This window comes from Gymnoscopelus microlampas, assembly GCF_963454915.1.
Source record: "Gymnoscopelus microlampas genome assembly, chromosome: 17".
NCBI classification, from domain to species: Eukaryota; Metazoa; Chordata; class Actinopteri; order Myctophiformes; family Myctophidae; genus Gymnoscopelus; species Gymnoscopelus microlampas.
In genome coordinates this window covers 7657785-7685477 of record NC_139954.1, presented here as the reverse complement: position 1 = coordinate 7685477, position 27693 = coordinate 7657785, and the positions used below count along the sequence as shown (strand labels likewise).

General features: G+C 42.4%; 2 protein-coding genes across 3 annotated transcripts in view; both read left to right on the top strand.

The window, feature by feature from the left end:
• The first annotated feature begins 369 nt into the window (after positions 1-369).
• Positions 370-27693, top strand: part of plekhm3 (pleckstrin homology domain containing, family M, member 3) — an 86752-nt gene continuing 59428 nt past the window's right edge. The window contains exons 1-4 of one of the 2 annotated variants that reach the window (XM_084084350.1): positions 370-436; positions 9775-10339; positions 11250-11777; positions 12212-12450. In XM_084084350.1, coding sequence (XP_083940476.1) covers positions 11419-11777; positions 12212-12450 — 598 coding nt within the window. In that variant the 5' untranslated portion in view covers positions 370-436; positions 9775-10339; positions 11250-11418. Of the gene's footprint in view, positions 437-8838; positions 8971-9774; positions 10340-11249; positions 11778-12211; positions 12451-27693 lie in introns of those variants that run through there. The other variant, XM_084084351.1, reaches the window with a different exon arrangement.
• LOC311065131 (ATP synthase subunit O, mitochondrial-like) lies at positions 24266-26996 on the top strand (the record flags this gene model as incomplete). The annotated part of the gene is made up of 2 exons (XM_084085348.1): positions 24266-24286; positions 26397-26996. 2 exons carry the CDS (start codon positions 24266-24268, stop codon positions 26994-26996), a joined length of 621 nt encoding a protein of 206 aa, XP_083941474.1.

The following is a 27693-nucleotide window of genomic DNA, read 5'->3' as shown; positions in this document are numbered from 1 at the left end:
GACACATGGACAAATGACATCATCAACTTGCAACGGGAGTTGTCCCTATCGGGTGAAAGGCAAACTTTTTCTAAAATAAATGAAATATTTACTTTACTTTATTTATTTTGTATTTTAGTTATAGGGCAATTATAATGTATTAACGCATATCAAGCTTATTAACCAGGGATCCTTTTAAGATTTGCAATAATTTAACACACATGCTCTCTTGTGGAGGTCCCTTAGTACAACATCTTTTCAAATGGGGGTCCCCGGCCTAATACCACTAATACATTTAGTTTTGGAGCCAAACTGTGTTCATCAGCATTTTGACTTCAGCAGCAGGCTGACGCACGGAACCTTTAAACCGGTGCCGCTGCTGTTTCCTCAGGATGACATTTGCGGTGACACTCTAGCCATGAAAAAAAAAACATAATATTTGTAAACAGAATAAAAGGTGAGTGAGAAGCGTTTTGTTTTTCAACTACTTGTTGCTATATATATTTATATATATTTTACCAGAGGATATTATTGTCAGAAATAGACTTCTAAGTGAGTAAAGGATGTGTGGTGTCGTGGTTGAAATGGCATTTTGTTTCAAGGATGGGATGAGACAGTTAGGCTAACGTTAGCATAGCGGCTAACTAGCCTGCTGATATCAGCTGTCAGGTTGTTATGATCAGAGGTGGAAAGTAACTAAGTACATTTACTTAAGCACTGTACTTAAGTACAACTCTGAGGTGTTTGTACTTTTCTTGAGTATTTCCAATTTCCAATTCTTGTACTTCTACTCCACTACATCTCAGAGGCAAATATTGTACTTTTACTCCACTATAATTATATGATTTATTATTATACTAATTATAATTATACTGACTAGTTACTTTGTAGATTTAGATTATATATATATATATATATATATATATATATATATATATATAATATATATATAATATATATATATATATATATATATATATATATATATATATATATATATATATATTATGAAAATAGCAGATCTACAAGAGCTTGTAGATCATAGGACTGAAGTGGTTAATGTATGTTTTGTAATTATAATCCAAATCTACAAAGTAACTAGTAACTAAAGTAATTGTAATTGTAAAATAATTGTAGTGGGGTAAAAAGTTTAATGTTTGCCTCCGAGATGTAGTGGAGTAGAAGTAAAAGTACTGGAAATTGGAAACTCTCCAGTAGAGTAAAAATTCCTCAAAAGTGTACTTAAGTACAGTACCTGAGTAAATGTACGTAGTTACTTTACACCACTGGTCATTATTGATATTGGATACATACAGGCAGAGTGGACACATTAACATTGTGGCCATCTCAATGTTTATTTGGCTATTTTCCCCCCAATCTAACTATATAAATGGCGACCAACTTCCGCACCCTCGGTGTCCACACCCCACAGCTCTGTTATCGACTAAACAACGCACCGCCAGACCACATGTCGCCAACTGACTCGCCACGCCGGCCGCGCTGAATTTACGCCTCGCGTAGGGGACATCTCACTGCTCAATACACCTTTTCCACCGCGCAACATAATTAATTCTACTCACCAAATGTCGGACAAAACGGAAGGGGAGGCAGCTTCGTACCGTTTACCGTGCGCACGACCTCATCACCACAACAACACGCAGCCGCTGCGGGGGTTTTTTCCTTTTTTTCCAAACTTTTTTTTTGGTCACCATTTTCTCCAGGCACCATTTCTGGTGTAACGTCGGGTGTTTCTTTTCACCAGCCAATCACCTTTCACGTTGCCACGTCCGTTGCCACGTCGCGCTGACGTACGCTAAACAAGCGCTGCCGTGCGCACAATGCAAACGAGCCCAAAGGCGCGCAAAAATCAGCCGACCATTGCTTAGACACAAAGTTAGACCTGGCAACGCAGCCTACGCCAATCATGTGTGAGAGATCTACAAGCTATGGGGCAGAGACGCCACCGTATCTTAGCAACAACTACAGCGCTCACTCTCATTGGTCGTGTCACGCTAAGAGCAGTCTCCAGACAATGGCATCGCAGACAGCTTGCTGTTACTGCTGTAGCCATCACAGGCAGTTGCAGCACGACGGACAGGGCGCTGTGATAGCTGCCATGTCGCTAACGCTAACCTGGTTGTCATGCCTGCAGCGGCTGTGCAATCACTTTGTCAACAATGCACGTTCGTGTGGTGAATGTCTATATTGCTGCTCAGTTCGTCCATTGTAGATGGTGTATGTTTGTGTGTGTCTTCTGGAGAACGATGTAGCTCCACAGCAACTACAGTAACTAACGTAATGGCAGGACCGCCCCGTGCAACGCATGTTAGCCTGCATTATGGGCATGTAGTAATTTCAGATAATTTCGCTCCGATTACAGCAGTGTTTATCAACCCTTTCACGCCGCACCCCCCCCCCCCCCCCCCAATACACGTACTTGATCTGGGACCCCCCCATTCTGTTTGACTCCGTTCCACAAGTAAATATTGTGAAAATAGCCGATCTACAAGCTCGAAACGCCTCACGTTCAGAGGCTTTGTAAGCTTGGAGATCGGCTATTTTCTACATGATTGCCTCTTTCTTACATTCTTTGCCAATGTGGCCCATGTTTTCATAGCATAGTTTATTGACTACTTCTGTTGCAGAAATGGCCATTTCCTTTACTTTCGTTTTTTTATTGTCTCCGCCAGGCCGAAAGGCATGCCGCAAGACTATGTTTCACCCCCTGTCCGTCCGTCTGTGATAGCTAATCTCTCACATCGTTGACTTGATCGCAGCAAAATAACAGCCCGATGTGGAGAGTCAGTGAGAGCTGGATAAACGACGTAAAATGTGTCAAAAGGAGTCTGTACGGCTGTCGATAAATGAACACATGACGTCGGTGGGAGAGCAGATATTGTGTCTTTTGGACAAACAGCAGCGTGGTGCTGATGTTTGTTGTGTGAAGCAGCTTAATGTCAGAGTGTTTGTGTTGGAGCGCCTCAGTGCGGCTGCAGAGTTCATGTGCAACCTCTTCCAGAGAGACACAGAGACACTAGAAACTCTGCTGGGGAAAAAAAAAACTGCTGGGCATTGACTTTCCTATGGACATTGATCTACACACTGCAGGTATATCTGCTACACACACAACATCAAACTACACACTGCAGGTATGATGCAGCGTTTGCATTACAGCCAGCATGCCAGCGTAGTTCCCATATGGTTTCAAGGTGGGCTAAACCATATGGACCCCATGTCAGCAATGTCAGCGGCATCCACTTCAGTCCCAACTGCGATGCCCATGCAGGCTATAAGTAGCTTCTACCTGGCCCTTAGGTGGGCCCCAACTAGCCATGTTTATGTGGGACCAAGGCGGGTCCTAACTGGGTTTGCCCATGCAGGCTTTAACTGGCTTCTACCTGGGCCCTAGGTGTACCCTAACCAACCACAGTGCAGTGCCCATCGCTCCAATTGTTGTGACGTCAGGGCTCTCAATACTGCACATTGGTGGAGGAGGAGGGGCCGCAGGGCGACCGCACACATCGCTGAACCAATGGTAGCCCACGGATGTTTCCTCTGTGGATTTACAATCTGCCCCTCTATGCCACATATCATCCGCACTACAGGGTCTTCACTGACCGAGCCACGGCCCCACTGACCCTCATGACGCTACGCCACTTAAACGTGCGGCAGCATGCGCTGGGTTGCCAGGTTTGCACAGCCTGCGCCAGAAACAAGCAACCACCTTCATGAAAAAAAAAAAAACACCGAAATGGTCCGCAATGTTCCAGGGGTGTCCCCGCGCGTCCCAACACTCCACAGGGGGTCAGTGGACCATCAGGGGGTCCGCGGACCCCCTGTGGACCCCCTGAAACATAAGAAATATTATTTCTTCACATTTTCTCCTTTTTCAAAAAAACTTTTCCACAGTTTCACTCCGGCGATTTGGGTCCCCCAATATACACACGGCTGGGCCCCGTGCGCGGCTGGGGTTGAGGGGGGCGTAGCCCCCCGAAACTCTAGTATGTAATAAAAGAAAATAAAGAATTTGGAAAATGGTCTGAACTTGAAGTAATGTAAAGTATACATGGTTTTGAACATGCACGGTTCATCATTATCAGACTGTAATTTACCCTTCAACATAATGACTGGCTATCCACAGGTTTTCTAGCAATTTTTGAAAAATATTAGGCCTTATTATGTCAAATGTTCAAACCCGTTCAAACGTTTACATTCATTGAGATCATTTTCCAATTTCTTTTACATTTTGTAAATAAAATATAATACTAATAATAGCCAATTTATCATTGGGATGCCCACAATGTTTAGATACCCACTCTTCCAGTTACTTTATTATTGTGATGCGTTGTGAGCATGTAGATCGGCTATTTTGAAAACACCGGATGTGATGTATAGGTTTTGCATAGCGCAGGGCCATATAGCATTAAGGAGAACTCCTTCTAACGCTATATGGACCAGAGCTAAGGTTTACAGTGGTTAAACCGATTTTGATGCCTTTAATATGTTGTCATTAAACAATCTGTTAAGGAGTGCTGTCTGCTAGTATTGGAAACAAAACACAAACACGTGGCATTTTTCATGGAGTATAGTTTGTTTATTGTAGGCAGAATTATGGCATCATAAAATATATATTTTTTAAAACATTCTCATTTATTCGATTAACCTACATGAACAAGATGAAATGGTTTCTAGGTTCATCTAAATGTGTGTTATTATATTTTGGGTTAATTGTCCAGCCCTGTGGTGTTGGTCACGAGGCTGTCTTTCCATGTGTCATCACTGAGTCAAGGTCACTTATGATGAGAGGCTGTTGGATCAGTCATGAATCATCACATACTCATGTCATGGCAGCAGAGCTGCAACTATCCATCATCTTTGATTATTACGGGGACAGAGCTCTGCTCTGTACACGTATTGTTATTGGCAGTATTCTGTCACTTCTTCTTCTTCTTCTTCTTCTTCTTCTTCTTCTGCCACTTTTCGCAGTTCTGGCTGAACCGCGCTGTCGCTTTTTACGAAACTCGGCCATATGGTAGATGGTCATGAAAAACGATCAAAAAATAATTCTCACAATCTTTCGTCCAAAGGTGGCGCTATAGCACTCAATTGAAAATGCCAACTTTGACCAGGTACAACTCATGCCCTGTTTGACCTACAGCCATGAAACTTGGATACACATATGCGTCTCCTCATGCTGAACAACTTTCACCCTCTGACTTTTGACCTCTGACCTTTAGATCTCCCACCATTTTGAATTATATGAAAAACAGTCATTGGCTCCTAACTTCTGCATTTTTTCACTTATGGAAAATCCGTTGGAAATTTTTGTAGGCAGTGGTCCAAGGTTCAAGTGCTAAACGTTTCGTGCAGATTGCTCAAAAATCCCAGGAGGAGATAGATTTTAACTATTACAGTTTAAAGAAAATTATTCATCTGTGCCTAAAACATACATGCAGACTCACATTTCTTTGAAACTTTGCAGAAATGTACAGGGTCATTCCAAATATCACTGAAACCAATCTTACTCCAATTGGCCAAAAGGGGGCGCTATAGCAATTTTTTGAAAAGGCAGACTTTAAACAGGCATAAGTCATGCCTCGTTTGGCCGAAAGTCGTGAAACTTGCTTACACATGTGCCTTGACTCATGAGGAACACACGTATCGATTTGACCATTAAGCTCCGCCCTTAGATTTTCCGCAATTTTGAGCAGTTTGAAAAATACTTGTTTTTGCCAGTTCTGGCTTAACCGTGCATACGCTTTTTACGAAACTCGGCCATATGGTAGATGCTCATGAAAAACTACCAAGAAATAATTCTCACACTCATTCGTCAAAGGGTGGCGCTATAGCACTCAATTGAAAGTGCCAACTTTGAACAGGTACAACTCATGCCCTGTTTGACCTACAACCATGAAACTTCGATACACACATGCGTCTCTTCATGCCCGACAACTTTCGTGGTCTGACTTTTGACCTCTGACCTTTAGATCTCCCACCATTTTGAATTATATGAAAAACAGTCATTGGCTCCTAACTTCTGCATTTTTTCACTTATGGAAAATCCGTTCGAAATTTTTGTAGGCAGAGGTCCAAAGTTCAAGTGGTAAACGTTTCGTGCAGATTGCTCAAAAATCCCAGGAGGAGATAGATTTTAACTATTACAGTTTTATGAAAATTATTCATCTGTGCCTAAAACATACATGCAGACTCACATTTCTTTGAAACTTTGCAGAAATGTACAGGGTCATTCCAAATATCACTAAAACCAATCTTACTCCAATTGGCCAAAAGGGGGCGCTATAGCAATTTTTTGAAAATGCAGACTTTAAACAGGCATAAGTCATGCCTCGTTTGGCCGAAAGTCGTGAAACTTGCTTACACATGTACCTTGACTCATGAGGAACACACGTATCGATTTGACCATTAAGCTCCGCCCTTAGATTGTCCGCAATTTTGAGCAGTTTGAAAAACACTTAAACCCAGGATTTTTCAGCTATTTGCGTGAAACTGTATCATCTGTGTGATCTCCTTTTTCACAGTTACTTGTCTGTTGGGCCAATGGCGTCTCCCTTAAATGAATGCCTCACAATCTCAAGGTCGCCAGTTCAAGCCTCACTTGATGTAGACTTAATTTAAGTTGAATTGCAAACAACATGACTGTATCAATGAATACATGTGCAAATGGTAAAGATAACCTGAAATGCTTATTTGAGAGTACGTTTTTTACGTATGACATACTTCATTCTGAAAATAGCTGATCTACAACCTCACAACTTTTCATGGTTTGTGAGCTTGTAGATCGGCTACTTTCATTAGTTTTGGTTCTGAGGAGATGTACAATTTCTTCATTGGTAAATGGCTTGTGAACGAGTGATCTTAGTGTTAGTGAAACAGGGGCTTGGTTCATGAAAGAAGGCAAGAGTTTATGATCTTCAACAGACAATATCAGCCTGGACAAAGCTATAGCACTATAGGTAGTGTTGCAGCCTATTAGTCTGAAGGTTGAGAGTTCGAATCCTGTTAATGGCAGTAGGTTGAGATGTCCAATCAAACCATTATGTTTCCATCTCTCTCTCTCATCAATCTATTGTTTCCATGTCACTCTCTCTCTCTTCAATCCATTCCGTTTCCATGTCTCTCTCTCTCTCTATTCACTGGCCCCGTATTATCGCTGCTTGCAGCTATATTTATTATTATTATTCTCTTAAAAAAAAAAATCAAATAATCAAGAAGCGTGTTTTTAAAAAAAAATATTTTTTACATACAAACAAATTGATTTAACACATTTGAATACATACATTTCTTTTTGGACTAAATCTATTCATCTGATAAACCACTTAAGCCCTATTTCATACTTTGCCGTACAAAATTGGTATCACACATTTCTTCCCTGGCTGACTAATAATCAGCCAGTGATTAGTAATCTGACACACACACACACACACACACACACACACACACACACACACACACACACACACACACACACACACACACACACACACACACACATATTTTTATGCCAAGTCTTCATGGTTGATGAGCTCACACTTCTTCACAGCTCTTCACTATGTTGATTCATTGCGCTACTTTAATTTGCCATAAGGACTTGTCTTGTATGATATCTGTAATGTTTTTAATGTTATTTTCCAGTATGACATGGCTCCCTCTGACTGATCCTGGCTTCTGTCACTGCAATGTCAAAGGCTATATAAACATAACCACTAAAGCCCCATATACTCGCTTGTATGGAAGTTTGTGAAAATAGCCGATCTACAAACCCCACAACGTGTTGCCTTGCATGCATGTTGGGAGGTTATAGATCGGCTATTTTCACTATTTCTGAAAAATATTTTTTCACCCCAAAAAGTAGGGATGCCAGGAGTGGCAGGACAGGCATTTGGTGCCCCCCCACCCCCTAAAAAAAATTCCTAATTTCCTAACCCCTGACACGCACAAACACACACCGAATCAGTAAAATGCTGCATGGCGATTGGCTAGCGGTGATGTCATGGCCTCTAAATAATTTATGTGTGTGGAGGAAAGTGGAAGTCCCTGCTGGACTGTTCAGAGTGGGACGAGAGAGGGAAATCAATACCAGAGAGAGAGGGAGGGAGAGAGGGAGAGAATGAGATATGGAGAGAGAGAGAGAGAGAGAGAGAGAGAGTTGGCAAGGGCAGACGCTGCATCATAATGTGGGGAGTGAGACAGCGTTGCCATGTCTGCTTATTATAAGCGACTTTGGGCTTGTTTTTCTGTAAAGTTGCTTGTAAACAGTGGTAGTCGCGGTTTGTTGGTCTTGTTTCTAAAGTGTAGTGGCTTGTTTCTAAAGTGTAGTTGCTTATTTGGGCTTGTTTCTAAAGTGGATTTGCTTATTTGTGCTTGTCTCTAAAGTGTAGTTGCTTATTTGGGCTTGTTCCTAAGTGTAGTTGTTTATTTGGGCTTGTTCCTAAGTGTAGTTGTTTATTTGGGCTTGGGCAAGGGACCCCCCATACAACACGTGTGTTGTTAAAACGTTTAAAAAATATTCCACATTAACAAAAAAAAAAAGTTTTGAAAATAGCAGATCGACAAGCTCACAATTGTGAGCTTGTGGATCGGCTATTTTCAAATAGCCGATGGATATAGGTTTCAAAGTGCTCACGGGGCCTAATAGTCGCTTCTATTGGGCTTGTTTTCATAGACCCTTATTTCTCTCGCAAAATCTGGCAACACAGAGAGAGAGAGAGAGAGAGAGACACAGCGGGATGTGAGCAGATGGATGGATGGATAGATGGATGGATGGATGGTGTGAGTGTGAAGTGAACTCCACCCATCCCGCCTCCTGGGTGCTTCTCCCCATGCAGCGCAGCACCATGCTAGCTGATGAATATCATCTGTCAGACAGACAGGGAGGGATGCTCTACTGTATGCTGCTGTCTTTCTGGGCCATGATACATGAGGGTTTAAAGCTAATGGACACTACAGTACTACTACAGTACGTATGGGCAGGTAGGTTTTTAGACTGTTTGTTTATACATTTCGCTATTCAGGGTTGGCTAAAGTTCGCCCAGCCAAGTAACTTACTGTTGTTGTTTAAGAGTATTCTTTCACTTAAGTGGGTGCTGTACTGTATTACATACATACAGTGGTGTAAAGTAACTAAGTACATTTACTCAAGTACTGTACTTAAGTACAATTTTGAGGTATTTTTTTACTTTACTGGAGTATTTCCAATTTTCTGTACTTTTACTTCTACTCCACTACATCTTAGAGGCAAATATTGTACTTTTACTCCACTATAATTATTTGAAAACTTTAGTTACTAGTTACTTTGTAGGTTTAGATTATTATCACAGAACATACATTTACCACTTCAGCCATATATATATATTTCGGCCATTTGAATCTTTTTAGACAATTTTAGACATTTTATTCCATTGAAAACGTGCGAAATGGCCGGGACATAGTGCATAATGACTACTTTTACTTTTGTACTTTAAGTATATTTTGGTACCAATACTTTATTACTTTTACTCGAGTAAATTTGTTATCCCGGACTTTTACTTGTAACAGAGTATTTCTACATTGCAGTATTGATACTTCTACTTAAGTATAACATTTTAGTACTTTTTCCACCGCTGTAAAAGGGGTGGACGGAAGACGGAGAAGTTTGAGACCACTGATATACCACCACGCCCCATTTGATAATATGGTGTATTGTTTAGTTGTTATTGTGTATTGGGTGTCCCTTGACAGACCATGTCTATTTTCTGTCTCTCTCTCTCTCTCTCTCTCTCTCTCTCTGTTTATTAGAGTGAAGCCACAAAGCGTATCAGAGCTGACAACACCGGTGCCATCTGAGCATGAGACGAGTGTCTGAACTGGGGCTAGCTGATCCTCAATATCGACTCTCCCTCGAGTCTTGACGTCTCCCTGCCTGCCTCCCTGCCTCCCCCATTTGTCTTTCACCACTTTCCCCTCAGAGTTGTCAGAGTTCTCTCGCTGGTGCTCTGAAGCCAACCAGCCATGTGTATTTAGCTAAGTAGAGCAATTGTTCTGCCTAAATCGGTGTCATTTCTGGCAGCGTTTCTGGCAACCCCGGCCGCTGAAAGTGTGTGTGTGTGTGTGTGTGTGTGTGTGTGTGTGTGTCACGTTTTGGCTTAAGTCTCCCCCAACAACGGCATTCCCCCTGCTGCAGCTAGTAGTAAGCTCTTCTCCCTGGATGAAAGCCCTGACTTGAGGGGAAGAAGAAGCAGCCAGAGAGAGGGCCGGCCTTCCCCTTTGGACTGCAGACCACTGCTGATCACTGTTCCGGCTCTCTCTGTTGGATATATACAGTACCAACAGTCACTACAGGCACTTCACTGGATTTAGACAGGTCAGTACGGGGAGCTACATTACTTAACCCATTGAGACCTGAAGCCGATTCTAAATGTCTCCTAAATCCCAACAGTTTTCTGAAAAACGTATGTTTCTATATCAGTGGTGCTCAATCTTTTTCATGTCAAGGACCCCCAACATTATATGTATTTGGCCGCAGACCCCCATCAAAATATTTTGTTCCAGGAACCCCCAGAAGCAAAGATTTGAGTTAAAAATGTTCGCTTTAAAAATATATATATTCATAAGATTTGCACACATTTTCACGATTTAAAAAAAATAGCAGATCTACAAGCTCATAGCGCGGCACTCGGTGCCGCGCTATGAGCTTGTAGATCTGCTATTTTTGAATAGCCCAAAGTGTAAAATAATGCTTTTTAGCTCAAATCTAAAAATGACACAGTTCCAGGTCTTAATGGGTTAAATAGTCATACAGTCCTGCCCCTGAGGGCTGTCCACTCACGACTACACATTTAAGTCGACGATTAATTGTCTCTCAAATAATTGTGATTAACGATTTAATTGTGTGTTTGGCGTTGAACATTGGAACATGTGAATTTAAATAAAATTTCTGTTTGCCCTTTAGGCTTCGTAATAAAAAATTGCACAGGGCAGATATGACAAATAACGTAATTATACAAAGAAATGATTGACATATTTAATAATTTTATACATGTAAAATAGCAGAAATAGCTGATCTACAAGCTTACGACGCGTTGTAAGCTTCTATATCTGCTATATATGCTTTTTTAAATATTTGAAAATGTGTGAACATTTTTCAACATGGAGACGATTATGTCGATTATGCAAAAATAATTGAGATTATCTCAAGTGATTGCGATTAGACGATTATGTAATAATTGTAACAGGCCTACCTATCCCCATCTTTTTGTTTTTTTTGCCACCAGAGGGAACAAATGGGAGATCTGAACGTCACTATGTGGGATCTGGGACTCTACCTGTGAATCCGTCTGGCAGTAAAAAAAGACTCCCAGCCCAGCCCGGGGAGGAGAAGGCCCGGCCCAGCCCGGCCCGGCCCCGGCCCCGGGGCCCAGTCAGTCAGTCAGTCAGTCAGTCATGGAGGGGCTAGAGGGGCTGGACGCGGTGGGTGACATAAGCCCCGCCTTGGAGGCCACCGAGGACTTCATCCACTGCCTGGGGGGGTCCGGGAGTCCGGACCACGCGGGGGGCCACAACCAGAGCCACAGCAACAAGGGGGACAAGGCGGTGCAGCCGGGCTCCAGGCAGCCCAAGCCCAAGAAGCAGCTGCAGGAGGCCTCCAACGTGGCCCTGGGCAAGCTGAGCTCCAGCGGGGTGTGGGGCCTGCTGGCCCGGGAGCACCAGCCCGAGGTGGGCCCACTGGGCCTGGCCTGGGCCGACCACCAGCCCCCCTCGGCGTTCAGCGTGCTGGGGCTGGGCATGGTGGGGGGCCTGAGGTACGCAAGTGGTGTAAAGTAACTACTAACTAAGTACATTCACTCAAGTGCTGTACTTAAGTGCACTTTTGATGAGTATTTCCAATTGTCTATACTTTAACTTCTACTCCACTACATCTCGGAGGCAAATATTGTACTTTTACTCCACTACAATTATTTGAAAACTTTAGTTACTGGTTACTTTGCAGATATAAATGAGTACATTATAGAACATACATTAACCACTTTAGCCTTATTTTATACCTAGGCTATTTTCAAACATTTGAGTACTTTAACTTTTGGTACTTTTAAGTACATTTTGATACCAATACTTTTGCACTCTCACTCAATTTTGAATTCCGGACTTTTACTTGTAACGGAGTACTTCTACATTGCAGTATTGATACTTTACTTATGTAAAAACATTTGAGTACTTTTTTTCCCCACCACTGCAGGTACGGCAAGAGGAGCCGCGCGCGCTCCACCAACGACCTGGCCGCCCACACCAAGGACTGCAGCACCAGCACCAACTCTTCCACCGCCGCCTCCTCGTCCAACTCTGCCTTCAAGAAGGGACACAACCGCTCCAGGTCGGACGTCAACTACCGGCCCTCCGCCTACATCACCGACAACGGGCTGCCCACCGTCGACGGGAACACGCTGAAGAACATGGCCCTCAACCACCTCAGAGAAGGTCAGTGGACTGTGTGTGTGTGTGTGTGTGTGCGTGTGCGTGTTGTTCAGTTATATCAGCCTGATATTTGGCCTGTGTGTGTGTTGTTCAGTTATATCAGCCTGATATTTGGCCTATCTTTAACCCATTTAAGAACTTAAGGCCAATTCTACAAATGCCTTCTAAATCAGTAGTTCTCAAACGTTTTCGTGCCAAAGACCCGCAAATTGATATGTTTATTATGGCCGCGGACCCCCCCATCTGAAAATGTTTTGTGCCAGGGACTCCAGAGCAGATTTGTTTAAAAAAATGCTGAATAAGGGCGCAGTCACACCGCACTTTTATTTTACCTATGGGGCGGAATCTGCCAATGCTTTGTCAATGCAAATGCGTGGATTCATGGTCTTGCGCATCTTTCACTCAAATCCACGCATTTGCATTGACAAAGCATTGGCAGATTCCGCCCCATAGGTAAAATAAAAGTGCGTTGTGACCGTGCACTTATTCAAGATTTTTCAAACACTTTCAAGATTTTTCTAAATTGTTCAAAATTAGCAGATGTAAAATGACATGCAGGCTTTCCCGGTTTTATTGGGTTAAACACTTAAAACCTGCAGTATATAATTCAGTTGACCAGGGTCCCCCAGGAGTCTAGCCTTGCCCCCTCCCCCACACACCCAATCTCTTCACATTCCCAACAGAATCTTCACCTCTTATGCCATGCCCAGATTGGGACTCCGTTGTATTGGTTAAGAATAGAATTTTCTTGTAATAGCCTTCTTGCAGCATTTATAGCAGATGATACCGTCTTGGTCACACTGGAGTTAAGAAAACAGGAGCAGATCAGCGAATGACAATGATTCACATCTACAATCATCATAACTACAGTACTGTAGTTATGAGGGTAGTTCAGGGCAGATTTAGCTGTTCAAACATCTATTTCCAACATTCATAAAAACATATTTATTGTTTATGAGAATGCCAAATAATAACTTAAAGTACAATAACTTTCACGTTATTTGAATATCCAGCATTTTAGTATTTTCTGTAGCCCTGCCTTAGGCATTAGGGCTGTCACAATGATGACATTTTACATGATGATTATCATACAGATCTTTGCGATCAACGATTTAGTTGCGTTTTTGTCGTTGAACACTGGAAGGTATGATTAAAAATAATATTTCTTGTTTGGCTTTTAGGCTTGTTTGAACATATATGAACATTTTTCAACATGGAAACGAATAGGACGATAATGCAAAACAAATGCGATTATCTCAAATAATTGTGAGTAGGCGATGATGTAATAATTGTGACAGGCCTAATTGGCGCTGGTCTCTGTAAGCCCGTCTCAGTCAGCAGATTGATCTAACTGGCACTTGGTACAGTCGTGCACACTGACATTGAATCAATGAGGTGCCACGCCCTCTTGTAAGGGAATCACACTAAATGTCCATTACACTTATGCCTAGTTAATAGCCTTCCAGTCTCGCATAGCCAGACATCTATGTCCACAATCTCCGAATGCTAGTGTATGGAGTCTGGAACTACACCTCCCGAAATCCGAGAACGGAAGCTGTCATCTGTTTGTCATTTCCATTCACGAAATATGTGATAGATTTTTTTCTTTATTTGAGTGTTATGCTATAAGGAAGCCCAGCCCATATGGATTTAAAGGACATCTTTGTTTTTTTTTACAACAAGGGTTATTTTATTAGTTTGTAAAATAATTAAAAGATGAGTGTATTGTTTTCTATCGTTTTTTAATGATTCATTGATTTTACATTTTTGATCCATTGGTAAATAGTCATGAACGCAGCTTCCGATTTCCGTGAAACTTTGTACCCACATCCCCACTAGGCCAAGGAAGAAATGCCACCCTACATTTTTCAAATCAGCCTCATGGTGGCGCTGTAACAGGCAGATTCACGTTTTGGCCTATGGGGGTGCCATTTCTTCCTTGGCCTTGTGGGGATGTGCGTACAAAGTTTCACGGAAACTTTATAGTACACTTTGACTTAGACACTAAACTGACATGACAATTCACAAACAACGATCAAATGAATAACCATCTAAAACACCCAAGCAATACAACCTCAAATACAACATTGGGCCTGTTAACCTCATTATAACAGGAGACCCGACATGAACCTACTTTTATGAAACAAAAAACTTTGCAGAACTTTGCATAGAAAGAGGATAATTCAAGCTTGCCGTACAGCTGCCATGTTGGTGAGTTTAACGTTCTTTGATACAATCATAATGCAGGACTTTTCTGTTTGGTTGTGTAGGATGTCAAGGCCAGAAAGTCGTTTTTTGCCGCTCAGTAGGCGTTCCCGCATAACTTCCGGGTACGATGATGCCACGCGCATAGCCTCTATCGGACACATTTGCGCGACTGTAAACGAAGACGAAACGGAAGCGGGGAGGAGGCGTCGCATCCTCTTTATCCTCTGATCATTTTCAGAGCATCCGTTCCTCCAGACCGTGTGACGGAAGCATTTGAAAATTGTGGGAGGCAACAGTCAGGCTCGTGAGACTAATAGCCCCCTGACCCCCCCCCCCCCCCCCCGTTGTATCCCCAGCGTTTATGTGACGCTCAGTGCTTCTCAAAGTGAGGGGGTTTGCAGGGGGTCCCCAGCTAAATTAGTGAAATACAACTTTAACGCTAAATTATACTAGGCTATTCGGAAATAGCCGATCTGCACACTCAATGCCTCACATTGCTCGTGCGGTTTTGAGCTTTCAAATCGACGATTTTCCCCCCCAAAAAATCATGTTCGCTTATGGGGGCCGATGGCACAAAATCTCTTCAGATGTGGGTCCGCGGCCAAATTCTATATCAATTTGAGGGTCCTTGACAAGAAAATGTTTTTCGAAAGGTGCATTACGAACGGCCAATTAGAAATGCAATGATAATAATATCTTGCCGTCCCGTTGGTTTGGCGAAGCTCCCTTCAGGACTGAGAGGTTTTCAATAAAAACATGACCCGGCCTTATTTCCCTCATCTCTGTTGAAGCATCCTCGCACAGAGAGAGACATAATGACACATGATTGTTGTGAGCATGATAACCTGAAATCACACAGCTGTGTGCTATGATGACGCTCTCACGCACGCTCGCTCTCGCGCACACATTTGTATTGCTATACTTGTGAGGACATCCAAACAGGATGCCAGTTTTATGAATGCCATTTCAGCCAATCTACAAGCTCCTTGTCCTGGGTTCGATTCCCGCGCGGGGGGGGGGGGGGGGGGGGGGCGCTGGGGGCGTGTCCTCTCCTCAGTGCCCATTAGGGCTGGTGAATTAATCATTGAATATTGAATATTCCTCGATTATTGGGAAAATATGTATATTCGAATATGAAAATTAATATTTGAATATTAAAAAAACAAATATTTATTTGACAGGGACAATACAAAAACAATGTATCAAGTTATAAAAACAAACAAAAGGTATGTTTTATTGGATCCGAGCACTCGATACATTGTTTTTTGTATTGTTTCTGTCAAAAAAAAATTGAAAAATATCTTTTTATAATAATAATAATAATCTGCCAATTTTTAAGACCAATATTCGAATATCATTTCTGAGGAAAGTTGACAGCCCTAGTGCCCATACCCTAGGTGGGGTTGGTGAAAGGGCCTTTCTGTGTGGAGTTTGCATGTTCTCCCCGTGTCCCCTTGGGTACCTACCCTCACACAAACATCCAGTAATCCTGGTCTCTATACTGCCTTCCCCTGGTCAGCCGGGGCGCCTGATGGAGGGGAAAGGAACTGGTTGGAATAACGTGTTCCTTCCACGCGCTACGTCCTACCGGGGAAACTCCCCCCTGTCAGGTGATAAGAAGCGGCTTGCTAGCTCTCATGCATTGAAGGAGGCAATGAGCTCGGCTCCGGGCTCTCCCTAGGCTGGCAGAGGGAGTGCAGCGCCCAGGATTACTTAGACAATTGGCACTGGGTGAAAATAATGGGGTTGCAAAATCGTGGGATAAAAATGTAAAGATATAATCTACAAGAGACGTGCTGTGAGCTTGTCGGTCAGCTATTCTCAGTGTGTGACAAGTAAAATCTTGGATAACTCCAACCTTAACCCCTAAATCTAACCTCTAAATGTTTAATCCTAACCCTGTCCTCAATCTTTTCCTATTGTAAGCCTAACTCTAAAAAGCATTTTTTAACCATAAAACATGTTTTTCTTGAGAGGACCAGGACACAATGTCTATTTCTCAAATTCTGCTGTACTTGTGGGGACATTTGGCTCTCACAATTATAGTAGGCCTAGTACACACACACACACACACACACACACACACACACACACACACACACACACACACACACACACACACACACACACACACACACACACACACACACACCAGCAAATACACACCCAAACAAACACACACTCGAGTCTGAGTCAAAGAACTCGGTGCAGTTTGTTTTGTGTTTGTGTGTGTGTGTGTGTGTGTGTGTTTAGCCACATGAAGACCTAAGGAGATCGTCGCCATAGAAGGATAATAGGCTGTAATCCTGTCAGCAAATGGGCTGAAATGAGGCGAGAGGAGAGGAGAGGCAGCCCAATTATCCTGCCCCCGATACTAGCAGGATTATTTAGCATTAGCATAATGTGTGTGCCAATAGCCGTCTGGCCCTTCTTTTTTTTTTAGGGGAAATTCGGAGTCAGACGGCTGTGTTTTTTTTCTCCTGCAACGCTCGCCTTGAATGCTTAATTTACGTTCTGTAGAGGTGCCACACGCTGAAAATAATAGCTTTTTAACTCAAATATTTGCTTCTGGGGGTCCCTGGAACAACATATTTTGAGATGGGGGGTCCTTGACATGAAAATGTTTTGAGAACCACTGATATTATAGGAACATAATTTTTTTCTCAAAAAACACTGTTAGGATTTAGAAGACATTTGTAGAATCCGCCAGAAGCACACATCTTCACGATTTTTCAAAAATAGCAGATCTACAAGCTCGTAGTGCGGCTCTCGGTGCCGCACTATGAGCTTGTAGATCTGCTATTTTTGAATAGCCCAAAGAAATCTAAAAATGAAACGCAGATCTGTTTCCCGGTCTCAATGGGTTAATTGGCATAATGAATACAATGGAAGTGGTTCTCAAACTTTTTCATGTGAAGGACCCCCAAATGTAGTATGTAGTTGTTGGCCGAGGATCTCCATCTGAAAATGTTTTATGCCAGGGACCCCCAGAAGAGAAGATTTGTGTTCAAAATTATTCAAAATCTTCCAAACATTTTTGAGATTTTTTCAAAGATTGCAGATGTACAAGTGTGAGCTTGTAAATCTGCTATTTTTGAATAGCCAACATATAAATGGATAAGGCGGTTGAAATGGATTGTGATGTGAACCCCCCCCCCCACCCCAAGGACCCCACTTTGAGAACCAATGCAGTAGGATACAATAGCAGCGGCAAGTTAAGTAGTAGTTGGGGAATTAATTGGCATAATGACAAAACATTGGGAGGAAAAATAGGTAAATTCGGTTACTCAAAAAACAAAGAATTAAGTCTACGTAATGGTTTAGTAGTTGTGTTTCCCACATCCAGTCCTCTTCAGGGACAGGTGAACACAGTCTCACACCATCATGCCATTACAGTTTTTGAGAACTGAGCATTTTAGAGTCTGTTTTTCTGTCGACCTTTTGAGGGCCTGTTCAGAAATCCCTATAATGTCATCAACATTAACCCATTAAGACCGCGGGAACGCATCTGTGCCATTTTAAGATTTCTGTGGCTATTCAAAAATAGCAGATATACAAGCTCATGAGCTTGTATATCTGCTTTTTCGGAAAAATCCTGAAAATGTGTGCAAATCTTTGAAAATATATATATATATATTTTTTGAAGCCAACATTTGTAACTCAAATCTTTGCTTCTGGGGGGGTCCCTGAAACAAAATATTTTGCGACATTTATTTTCTTTTTGTAATTTTTTTCTCAAAAAAACTGTTTAGAAAGCATTTTTAGAATGGGCCTCGGGTCTTAATATGGTCCAACCTGATATGCTGACGCCAGTGCTCAGAAACGACTGTAATGGCATTGTCCGTCAATCGAATGGAGCTGACTCACCTTTTTGGTGTCAACCAGGGGAGAGGAGGACGTGATGATGTCCATTGTTGTGCTTTCATCAGCTCCTTTTGGGGCTGATTGTGACACTATATTAACTACTTTTGCTGGGGACCCCCTGGTACCCCCCCCCCCCCACCCAAGGATTTATGTAAAAATCTTCCAAACAGTTTCAATATATAAAGAAATATCTAAAATAGCAGATTTACAAGCTCATGAAAAGGCCAACATATAAAATATGGATAAAGTGGTTAAGATGATTGCTGTATTAACACATTTAGCTGGGGACCCCCTGGAACCTCTGCTGTAGACATCAGTGGTTTTCAAACGGTTCCATTATTTGGCTGTGAACCCCCATACAAAATGAGTGTTGTTAAAATGTTCCAAAAAGTATTCCACGTTTTTTTCTCGATTGTTCTGAAAATAGCACATCTACAAACATGTGAGCTTGTCGATCGGCTATTTTCAAATGGCCAATGTGTTGTAGGCCCGTAGGGTTAAAGTTCTTAGTGCTAAATCATTTAGCTGGGGGACCCCCTTGCAAACCCCTCGAGGACCCCTGGGGGTCCTTGGACCACACCCTGTGACCCACTGCACTACAACACAGATGTTAATACTAGGTGTGCAGTATACTTGTGTGGATATTTAGCGCTCACTAGTATAGTAATACTGTGTGTGTGTGTGTGTGTGTGTGTGTGTGTGTGTGTGTGTGTGTGTGTGTGTGTGTGTGTGTGTGTGTGTGTGTGTGTGTGTGTGTGTGTGTGTGTGTGTGTGTGTGTGTGTGTGTGTTTCATCACTTCCAATTTCACCTGTTTGTCCTGTATCCTGTATGAGTTCTCCCCCCTGATTGGATGAAATTGGTAAATTTGTGTGTGTGTGGTGTGCCCCTTATACCCCCCCCCCCCCCCCCCCCCCCCCCCCTCCCACACACACGTGCGCAGAGCGTTCTGTATGATAGATTTCTCTGGCGCGGTGGTGACAGGTGTAACAGTGATGGATGTGTTGGTCGGTTCAGCGTGTAACCTTCAGCCTTCATGCCTCCCCTGCTGCCTTGCTCATTTACCTTCCCTCTTTAAGATATTTATCGTTGTCTGAAGACATTAGGACAGGGGTCTTCAAGGTTTGTTTTTTTTCCAGACCAAGGACCCCTTTAGCTGAGAGAGAGACGAAGCAGGGACCCCCACTACATATTGTATTAGATTGCGTTGCAGACTTTTTCATTGATTTCATAGATAACTTCATAGACTTGTTTTACAGCACTATCATCAGTGGTGTGTCAATTCATGTTTTTGTTTTGTTTATTTCAGACATTTAACCACTTGGACGGTCCATACTTAGTAAACTTGGCCGTTGGCTCTGTACTTGGTTTGCTCCTTTTTCCCTCTACACCAAACTACTTTGCTGAAAATAGCCGCTCTACAATACAAGCTCTATAATCTACAATACTGCCTCTAAGAATACATTCTTAGAGGCAGCGTATCGTGTATCGTAGAACGATGCTGGCTGATATACTAGGACAAGGATAAAGACAGAGGCAGACTACAGGTGGACTGAGATCTTTTGACAGTTTTGACTGGCTTCAACTCTGCTGTCCCTGTGACTGTGTTCTAACCACATGAACCCTAGCGTCCTATTCTGGGGACGACATTCAGCCAAAATAGCAAATCGACAGCTATTTTCGGCGATGGGATTGTTTGTAGAGGGGGGGGGACCAAGGAGGGGACCAAGTATAGACCCCTAGGGAACTCCGGTCAACGAAGTATATAGGGTATAAATGTCTAAAAACTACGCTTTAAGGACGCACTAGTGCTTTTCTTCCCTCAAACTGTGGTCTATTTTGGTCCTGACCTCACCCCGTGTCTATGCTATGATTTTAACATGCAACTCCTCTGACCTTCCACTGTGTTCCACTTAGTCTTTCAAATGTCTCCAGTAGAAATGGAAAATGTCTCGAGTTTTGGTGTGCGTGTCAGTGTGCGTGTCAGTGTGCGTGTGTGCGTGTGTGCGTGTGTGTGTGTGTGTGTGTGTGTGTGTGTGTGTGTGTGTGTGTGCGTGTGTGCGTGTGTGTGTGTGTGCGCACACGTGCGTGCGTGTGTGTGTGTGTGTGTCTGCTTGTATACTTTTGAGGGCCAAATGTCCCGACAAGTATAGTATAATTTGAGAACATAACATTGTGGGGCCCATTTTCCTGGTCCTCCTCACAAGAGAAATCAAATTGTTGTTTTATGGGTTTAAAAAAAACATTTTTTAGAGTTAGGCTTACAATTGAGAACAGATTCCGGTTAGGATTAGTCATTTAGAGGCAGTGGTGTAAGGTAACTAAGTACATTTACTCAAGTACTGTACGATTTTGAGGTACCTTTACATTACTGGAGTATTTTCAAATGTCTATACTTTTACTTCTACTTGTACTTTTACTCCATTACAATTATTTGAAAACTTTGACTACTCAACTTTGCAGATATAAATTATTACATTATACAACAAACATTTACCACTTTATCCCTATTTTATACCTAGGCTATTTGAAAATAGCCGATCTACAAGCTCACAACGTGTCGCTTCGTGAAGCGTCGTAGATCTGCTATTTTCAAACATTTTAGTACTTTTACTTTTGGTACTTTAAGTACACTTTGATACCAATACTTTTGTACTTTTACTCAAGCAAATTTTGGATTCCAGACTTTTACTTGTAACAGAGTACTCCTACATTGCAGTATTGATACTTTTGAGTACTTTTTCCACCACTGCAGTTGAGAACAGAATTCAGGTTAGGATTAGTCATTTAGAGGTTAGGTTTAGGGGTTTGGGGGGGTTAGAGTTATGCGGGCTTGTAGAGCGGCTATTTTCAGCTGTCGATTCAAGGTCTAATTAATGGCAATAGATTGTATATACAAATCGTCTCTCCTAAAATGTAGACGTCCTCACGAGTATAGTAATGCAGACAGTGGGTGTATGTGTGCGTGCGTGTCTCTGTCCAGGAAACTGTGGGAGTCTGATAGTCCGTGACAGAGCCAGAGCAGTAAAACACTGTGGGATGTTTTGATTGGCTATCTGATTGTTGGGTGTGGCCGCCTGCCTGCCACAACCCTGCTTATACTTAGTCGGAACGGCGGCTGTGTCGGAGTCGCACACCGAAAATAGCAGATCTACAAGCTCACAACGCGTCGCAGCGTGACGCGTTGTGAGCTTGTTGTGAGCTTGTTTTCCGGTTCATGACAACGGGAAAATGAGTATAAGAAAGAAAAGTATTGGCGCCAATACTTTTTTTTTAATTTTTACTCATTTTTCCAGAAAGTATGTTATACTTTCAGTATAACTGTAAAAGTACTCGGTACTCAGTACCCTTTTCACATTTGTGAAGACGTTTCAAAAATAGCCGATCCACAAGCTGTGAGCTTTTTGGAATAGACAAAGTATAAAATAGGGCCTAATTGGTTCATGTTTTTCAACATTAAAATAATTGTGGTGTAAAGTAAAAAAGCACAATATTTGCCCCTGAGATGTAATGAAGTAGAAGTAAAAAGTACCTTTTAAAATTGTACTGTCGTGAATGTGCTTAGTTACCAGTGGTGGAAGAAGTACTCAGATATTTTTTTTTTAGTTTAAGTAAAAGTATCAATACCACAATATTAAGATGCTCTGTTACAAGTAAAAGGCCTGTGTTCAAAATGTTACTTGAGTAAAAGTACAAAAGTGTTGGCATCAAAATGTAATTAAAGTACCAAAAGTAAAAGTACTAACGTGTCGCAATGTGACCCGTTGTGAGCTTGTAGATCTGCTATTTTCAAATAGCCTATGTATAAAATAGGGCTAAAGTGGTTAATGTATATGTTTTAGAATATAGTAATTTATATCTGCAAAGTATCTAGCAACTAAAGTTTTCAAATAATTGTAGTGGCGTAAAAGTACAATATTTAGTATGTAGTGGAGTAGAAGTAAAGTAAAAAGTAACTCAAAATTGTACATAAGTACATGTACTTAGTTACTTTCCACCACTGTTATTTACCACTGAAATCAGGCGTAACCGATCCTGGAGCTGAGGCGACCAGCTGTAGTGCAGAGAGTTTATGGAGAGTTGACTTTGGACAGAGTGGCTGAAATATCTGCTGTAGTTGGACGCCTAATTGTATATGCGCACGTTACTCATGCGAGAGGCCGTGCGCGCATGGGTGCTGTGCACGTGCGTGTGTGTCTTTTTAATGATAATGATCTTTATTTATAAGCCGCTCACCAAAACAGGTTTACAAAGTGCTTAATAGCGAGATAAAATACAGCCATAAGGAAAAAAACAACAGTCGAGTAAATATCAAAGGATAAAATCTGTATCGGTAATGCAGATCGCAACAATTAATCAGTTATGACATACAAAGGTTCACAAGGAATAAAACATGGCAATAAAAACAATGTAAAAACCTCGATATGACATCTGGTTTTCCGAAGTGATTCAAAGTTATACGGCTTGACTTTTTCAAATAAAAAATAGGAATAAAGATAAAATAACCTACTGAAATAAACACAAATAAAATGATAAATAATAACGGTAATAAAGAATTGAAACTTTTGTTCACTGTTTGGTCAGCCGATGAAAATGCCACAGATCAATATCACTCAAGTACCTGAACAATCACCCCAGTTGATTTGTGTGTGTGTGTGTGTGTGTGTGTGTGTGTGTGTGTGTGCGCCTGTTTTGAGCGGGAGTGTGAGCAAGTAAAGATGAAGGCTAATTGAATAGAGTAGTTCCTCACAAGGCACGTACGCGCACACACACACACACACACACACACACACACACACACACACACACACACACACACACACACACACACACACACACACACACACACACACACACAGGCACAAAACTAATTCTTATCTCGACTCCCTCCAAGCATGAAGACTGCCAATCAGAGACCCTTCGTTTGGGCCTAAACCTCATCTGCATATTCATTAGCAGCTTAAACAAAAGGTTTGTTAACATGCAAAGTCGGAGACTTGTGGTGACAACTGTCGTACTGCTGTGTTTGTATAAGATTGATGAGACATTTGCTCTGGCCGCACCGGAGTCAACAGCTGCCACATAGGATTTAGCACGGCTCGTTCCCACTTAAGAGCTAATATAATGAACAAAAAAGGCCAGGCAATGCAATATCTGCCATTTAGGCCCATTTTGGTGGGTGTTTTCCATTTGTTTCAGTTAAGGAAAATCACCTCTGGAAAGCAAGAAGAGGGTTTGATGTACAAAGTGGTCAATTCTTACTTGCAATGCCGCGTAAAATGTAAAAAAACTTAATACAAGTAGATTTTTTTCAAAATGTGGCAAACTATTTAGAAAATAGCTGATCTACAAGCTCAGTTGGTACAAGCTTGTAGGTAAAATATGAAATAGGGTTTAAGTGGTTATGTTTTTGTTTTGTAATCAAAATTTACAAAGTAACTTAAGAAGTTAAAGTTTCAATTAATTGTATAAAATGTAAATACTTAAGTAACAGTGTCTCAAAATGTTACTTACGTATAGTACTTGGGTAAATGTACTTTGTTACTTTCCACCGCTGATGTACTTAGGTGTTGGCCTGCCTGTGCATTCGTTGATGGCTTACCGACGTACAGGTCCCATTTACACCTGGCAGGATTGCACTGTAAATGCATAGCACTACAAACAAGGTTAGAGACACATTTGGCCCCATTAGTTGTAGTTCTGTAAATGACTGTAATGCATCTCCATTTCACAACGCTAGCAAGGAAAATGCACACTGGCACTCAGATGGTACACTAGAAACCCGGGCTGTACCAGACAAACTTAACTGGTCGAATCAGATTCGGGATTCTAATGCAAAACAGTTCGACTATTTGTATTATATATAAAGTTCTATGAGACTTTTTGATAAAATAGTACATTTCCAAGCGTTTCAGTGCTGATTTAGACTACATTTACAAAGTCAAGAGCAACAAAGTCATAATTTAAATTTTTTGAGCATTTCAAATCGATAAAGCCGTTCCTAAGCTAATACTTTGATGACCAGCCGACTGGTAGGCAGCGGTTCCGGTAGGAGACACAAAGGATACTCCTTGTGTCTTCTACCGGAACTGCTGCCGGTCATCAAATTATTGGCTTAGGAATGCAACAGAAAACAAAACAAAAATCACGTATTCAAGTGTCCATGGGGTGACTAATCGATGGAAAAAAAGTGTTTTTGCCAACTATTTGGGGGGCCACTTGCAATACCCTCACGGCCCACCAGTGGGGCTCCGGCCCACAGGTTGAGAACCACTGCCCCAGAGCGGAGCGCTGCGTCTCCGAGACCCTCCATCATCAAGACGCTGAAGCGGAACCGGGAAGCCGGTCATTTCCTCGTTCCATTGAGGCCTGTCGCTCGACACCCGTTTCCTCCCGCCTGCTTGTTCAGTTGGGGGTCTTATCGGAGCGTGTCTCCCACTCTGCTGCTGTGACGTGACACCTGCTCCCATGGGGATCAAATCTCATTACAGCCCCCACAAAAAAAGCAGCTCCAGTCCTTAAAGGGACACACACTCACATGCTGTCCATGTGCTTTTCTGTTCGTTGTTGATGATAGAAATAATGTCAATCGACTATTCAATTTAACACATTCCACGCCAGAGTTTAATATCATAATGTACTCACCAGTGCCAGCGATTTATTGTTGTTTTTTAGTTTTTTTCACGTTGCCACAGCCATCGCTAAATACCTTTAAAATCGTGCGTTCAACTGTTTGTAGACACACAGGGTAGCTGTGTGAGACGCCCAGAGAAGACCGTTTCGATTGCCGATCGTCCATTTTGAAGCTCAGGTGGTTTATGTTAAACAGCGATCAGCGAGGAGAAAAACAACAACCGAGAAAATGAAGATTTAGTTTCCGCTTTAGAGTGGAGGCGGATGGGAACGAAAATCTCCGGATACGGATATTTCTGTTTCCGGTGGTGCTACAATGAAATGTGTCGTGGCGAACGAGGCCTAAAATGAAATGTGTCACTGCGAGGGAGGCCTACAATGAAATGTGAACCTGCGAAAAAAAAAGAAAAAAAAAAAGACCACTTTGCGTAGATCTACGCGACTGGCACGCTGTGCAATTACTTAGGTTTGCGTAGATCTACGCGATTGGCACGCAATATGTTAATCTATTATTATTATCATTTTTTTTAAAGATTTATTTTTGGGCTTTTATGCCTTTATTTGACAGGAAATGGGGAGAGAGAAGGGGAGTGTCATGCTACAAAGGCCGTCTGGATCGGGAGTCGAACCCGCGACGCACTGTCCGGGTGCCTGGACCAATTTAATCGATTATACTAAAAAGAAATATGATTTAATGAAATTATTTATTAACAATCAGTCTCTATTTTTGGCATGTCAATATAGGTGAAAAGTTTCTAAAAGAAAATTTAAAAAATCTAAAAGGGTTGTTACGGTCGTTGCTGTTGGCAGGTCCGCGTCATGGACACCATTATCTGGCCACGATTGACCACCAGTAGAGATCACCATATACAGAGTTGCCTGACACACCTAAGTCTGACATCTTTCCATATTTGGGCATGGCTTTCCTGATGGGATTCCAAATATGGATATGGCTGAGTGAGTCGTCGTGACATAACCGGGATGACACAAGCATTTAGGAGAGAGTTCAGCACCTCCTGTACGAACCAGGATATTTGGCCTCAAGACTCGGATACCCCAGCGTCGGACAAGCGCCCTTTGTTTGCACTTGTACTATTTCAGCCTCTCTGCTACCGAGTTACTTCGAACTACCCTGTGAACCACTCGGGTTAGATATCTCGGTTCCAGTTCTAATCGGAACCACTGCGTTGGGTCTCTCTTCCAGACAACCTGCTAGAACCTAGTCAACCCTTGCTATTTTGAGTAGTGTTTCTCAACAAGCATGATCAGACACGCCTTGCTGGTAAGAGCTCCTATCCAGGTTTATGGAACAGAGGGCCGGTATGCCACTGCTCTGTACTCTGCCGCCAGCAAGCACAGCAAGCTGGATCAGGTGGAGCGAGAACTGGCCAAAGTTTCTACTCTCATCAAGGACCCCAAGCTTTCCGGCATCGCCACGGACCCCTTTGTGAAACATAGCGTCAAGAAGCAGATTTTCAATGCCGCTCTCACCAGGGCTAAGCTCTCCCCCATCACCGTCAACCTCATCGACGTTTTGGCAGACAATGGCCGACTGACTTTGACCGGCAAAGTCATCGCCGCCTTTGGGAAGATGATGAGCGCTCACCGTGGAGAAGTCCTCTGTTCTGTCACCACCGCTCATCCTCTGGACGAAGCCAACCTGACTGACCTGAAGGTTGCCCTAAAAGGTTTCCTTCAGAAGGACGAAACTGTCAAGCTGGAAACCAAGTCTGACCCCTCCATCATGGGTGGTATGATTGTCCACATTGGAGACATGGAGAAGTATGTGGACATGTCCACCAAAACCCAGATTCAGAAGCTGACCAAGCTCATCGGGGAAGCCTAAGTCCTGTGGACTGAACCGTGAACAGCATCGAAGACTAACATTGGGGGGGGGGGGGGGGGGGGTGATGCTTCTCAATGTACAATAGAGTTTGTAGATCTGCTATTTTCGCAGATTCATAAAAAAAAAAAACAGACATGGACCTTGTGGGGGTCCCTGGCACAAAATATTTACGGCCAAATACATATCAATTTGGGGGTCCTTGACATGAAGATGTTTGAGAACCACTGATTCACGTGATTATTCCATGTCTGTGCCAGACTGGACAACGTCCAGTGGATGCAATTGTGTTTGTAAACACACCACGATGTCATCTCACTGAGAGCTGCGCTGATGCATTCACATGTAAATAAGCTCCATTATGGTGGGGGAAATTTGGTTATGGTGGGTTAAAGCATTTACAATTAAGTGTTATAATAATGTCCAACAATCCAATTTTACATGCAGCAGTCATTGGAAGCCTGGTTTCTCTCCTGCATGGCATGTTGTCATGTTGAAGTTGTTCTGTTGGCCTTTGAATAGTACAATACAATTTAACCACTTTCAACCTGGCGTCCCTATTTTGTGCATGTCATTATAGGCGTGAAAATAAATGAAAAATCTAGGAAAAAAATGTAAATAAAAAGCTGATCTACAAGCTCGCAATGCGTCGTGACAACTATCAACAGTGTCATCAATTTCATCATCTACAATTCAAATA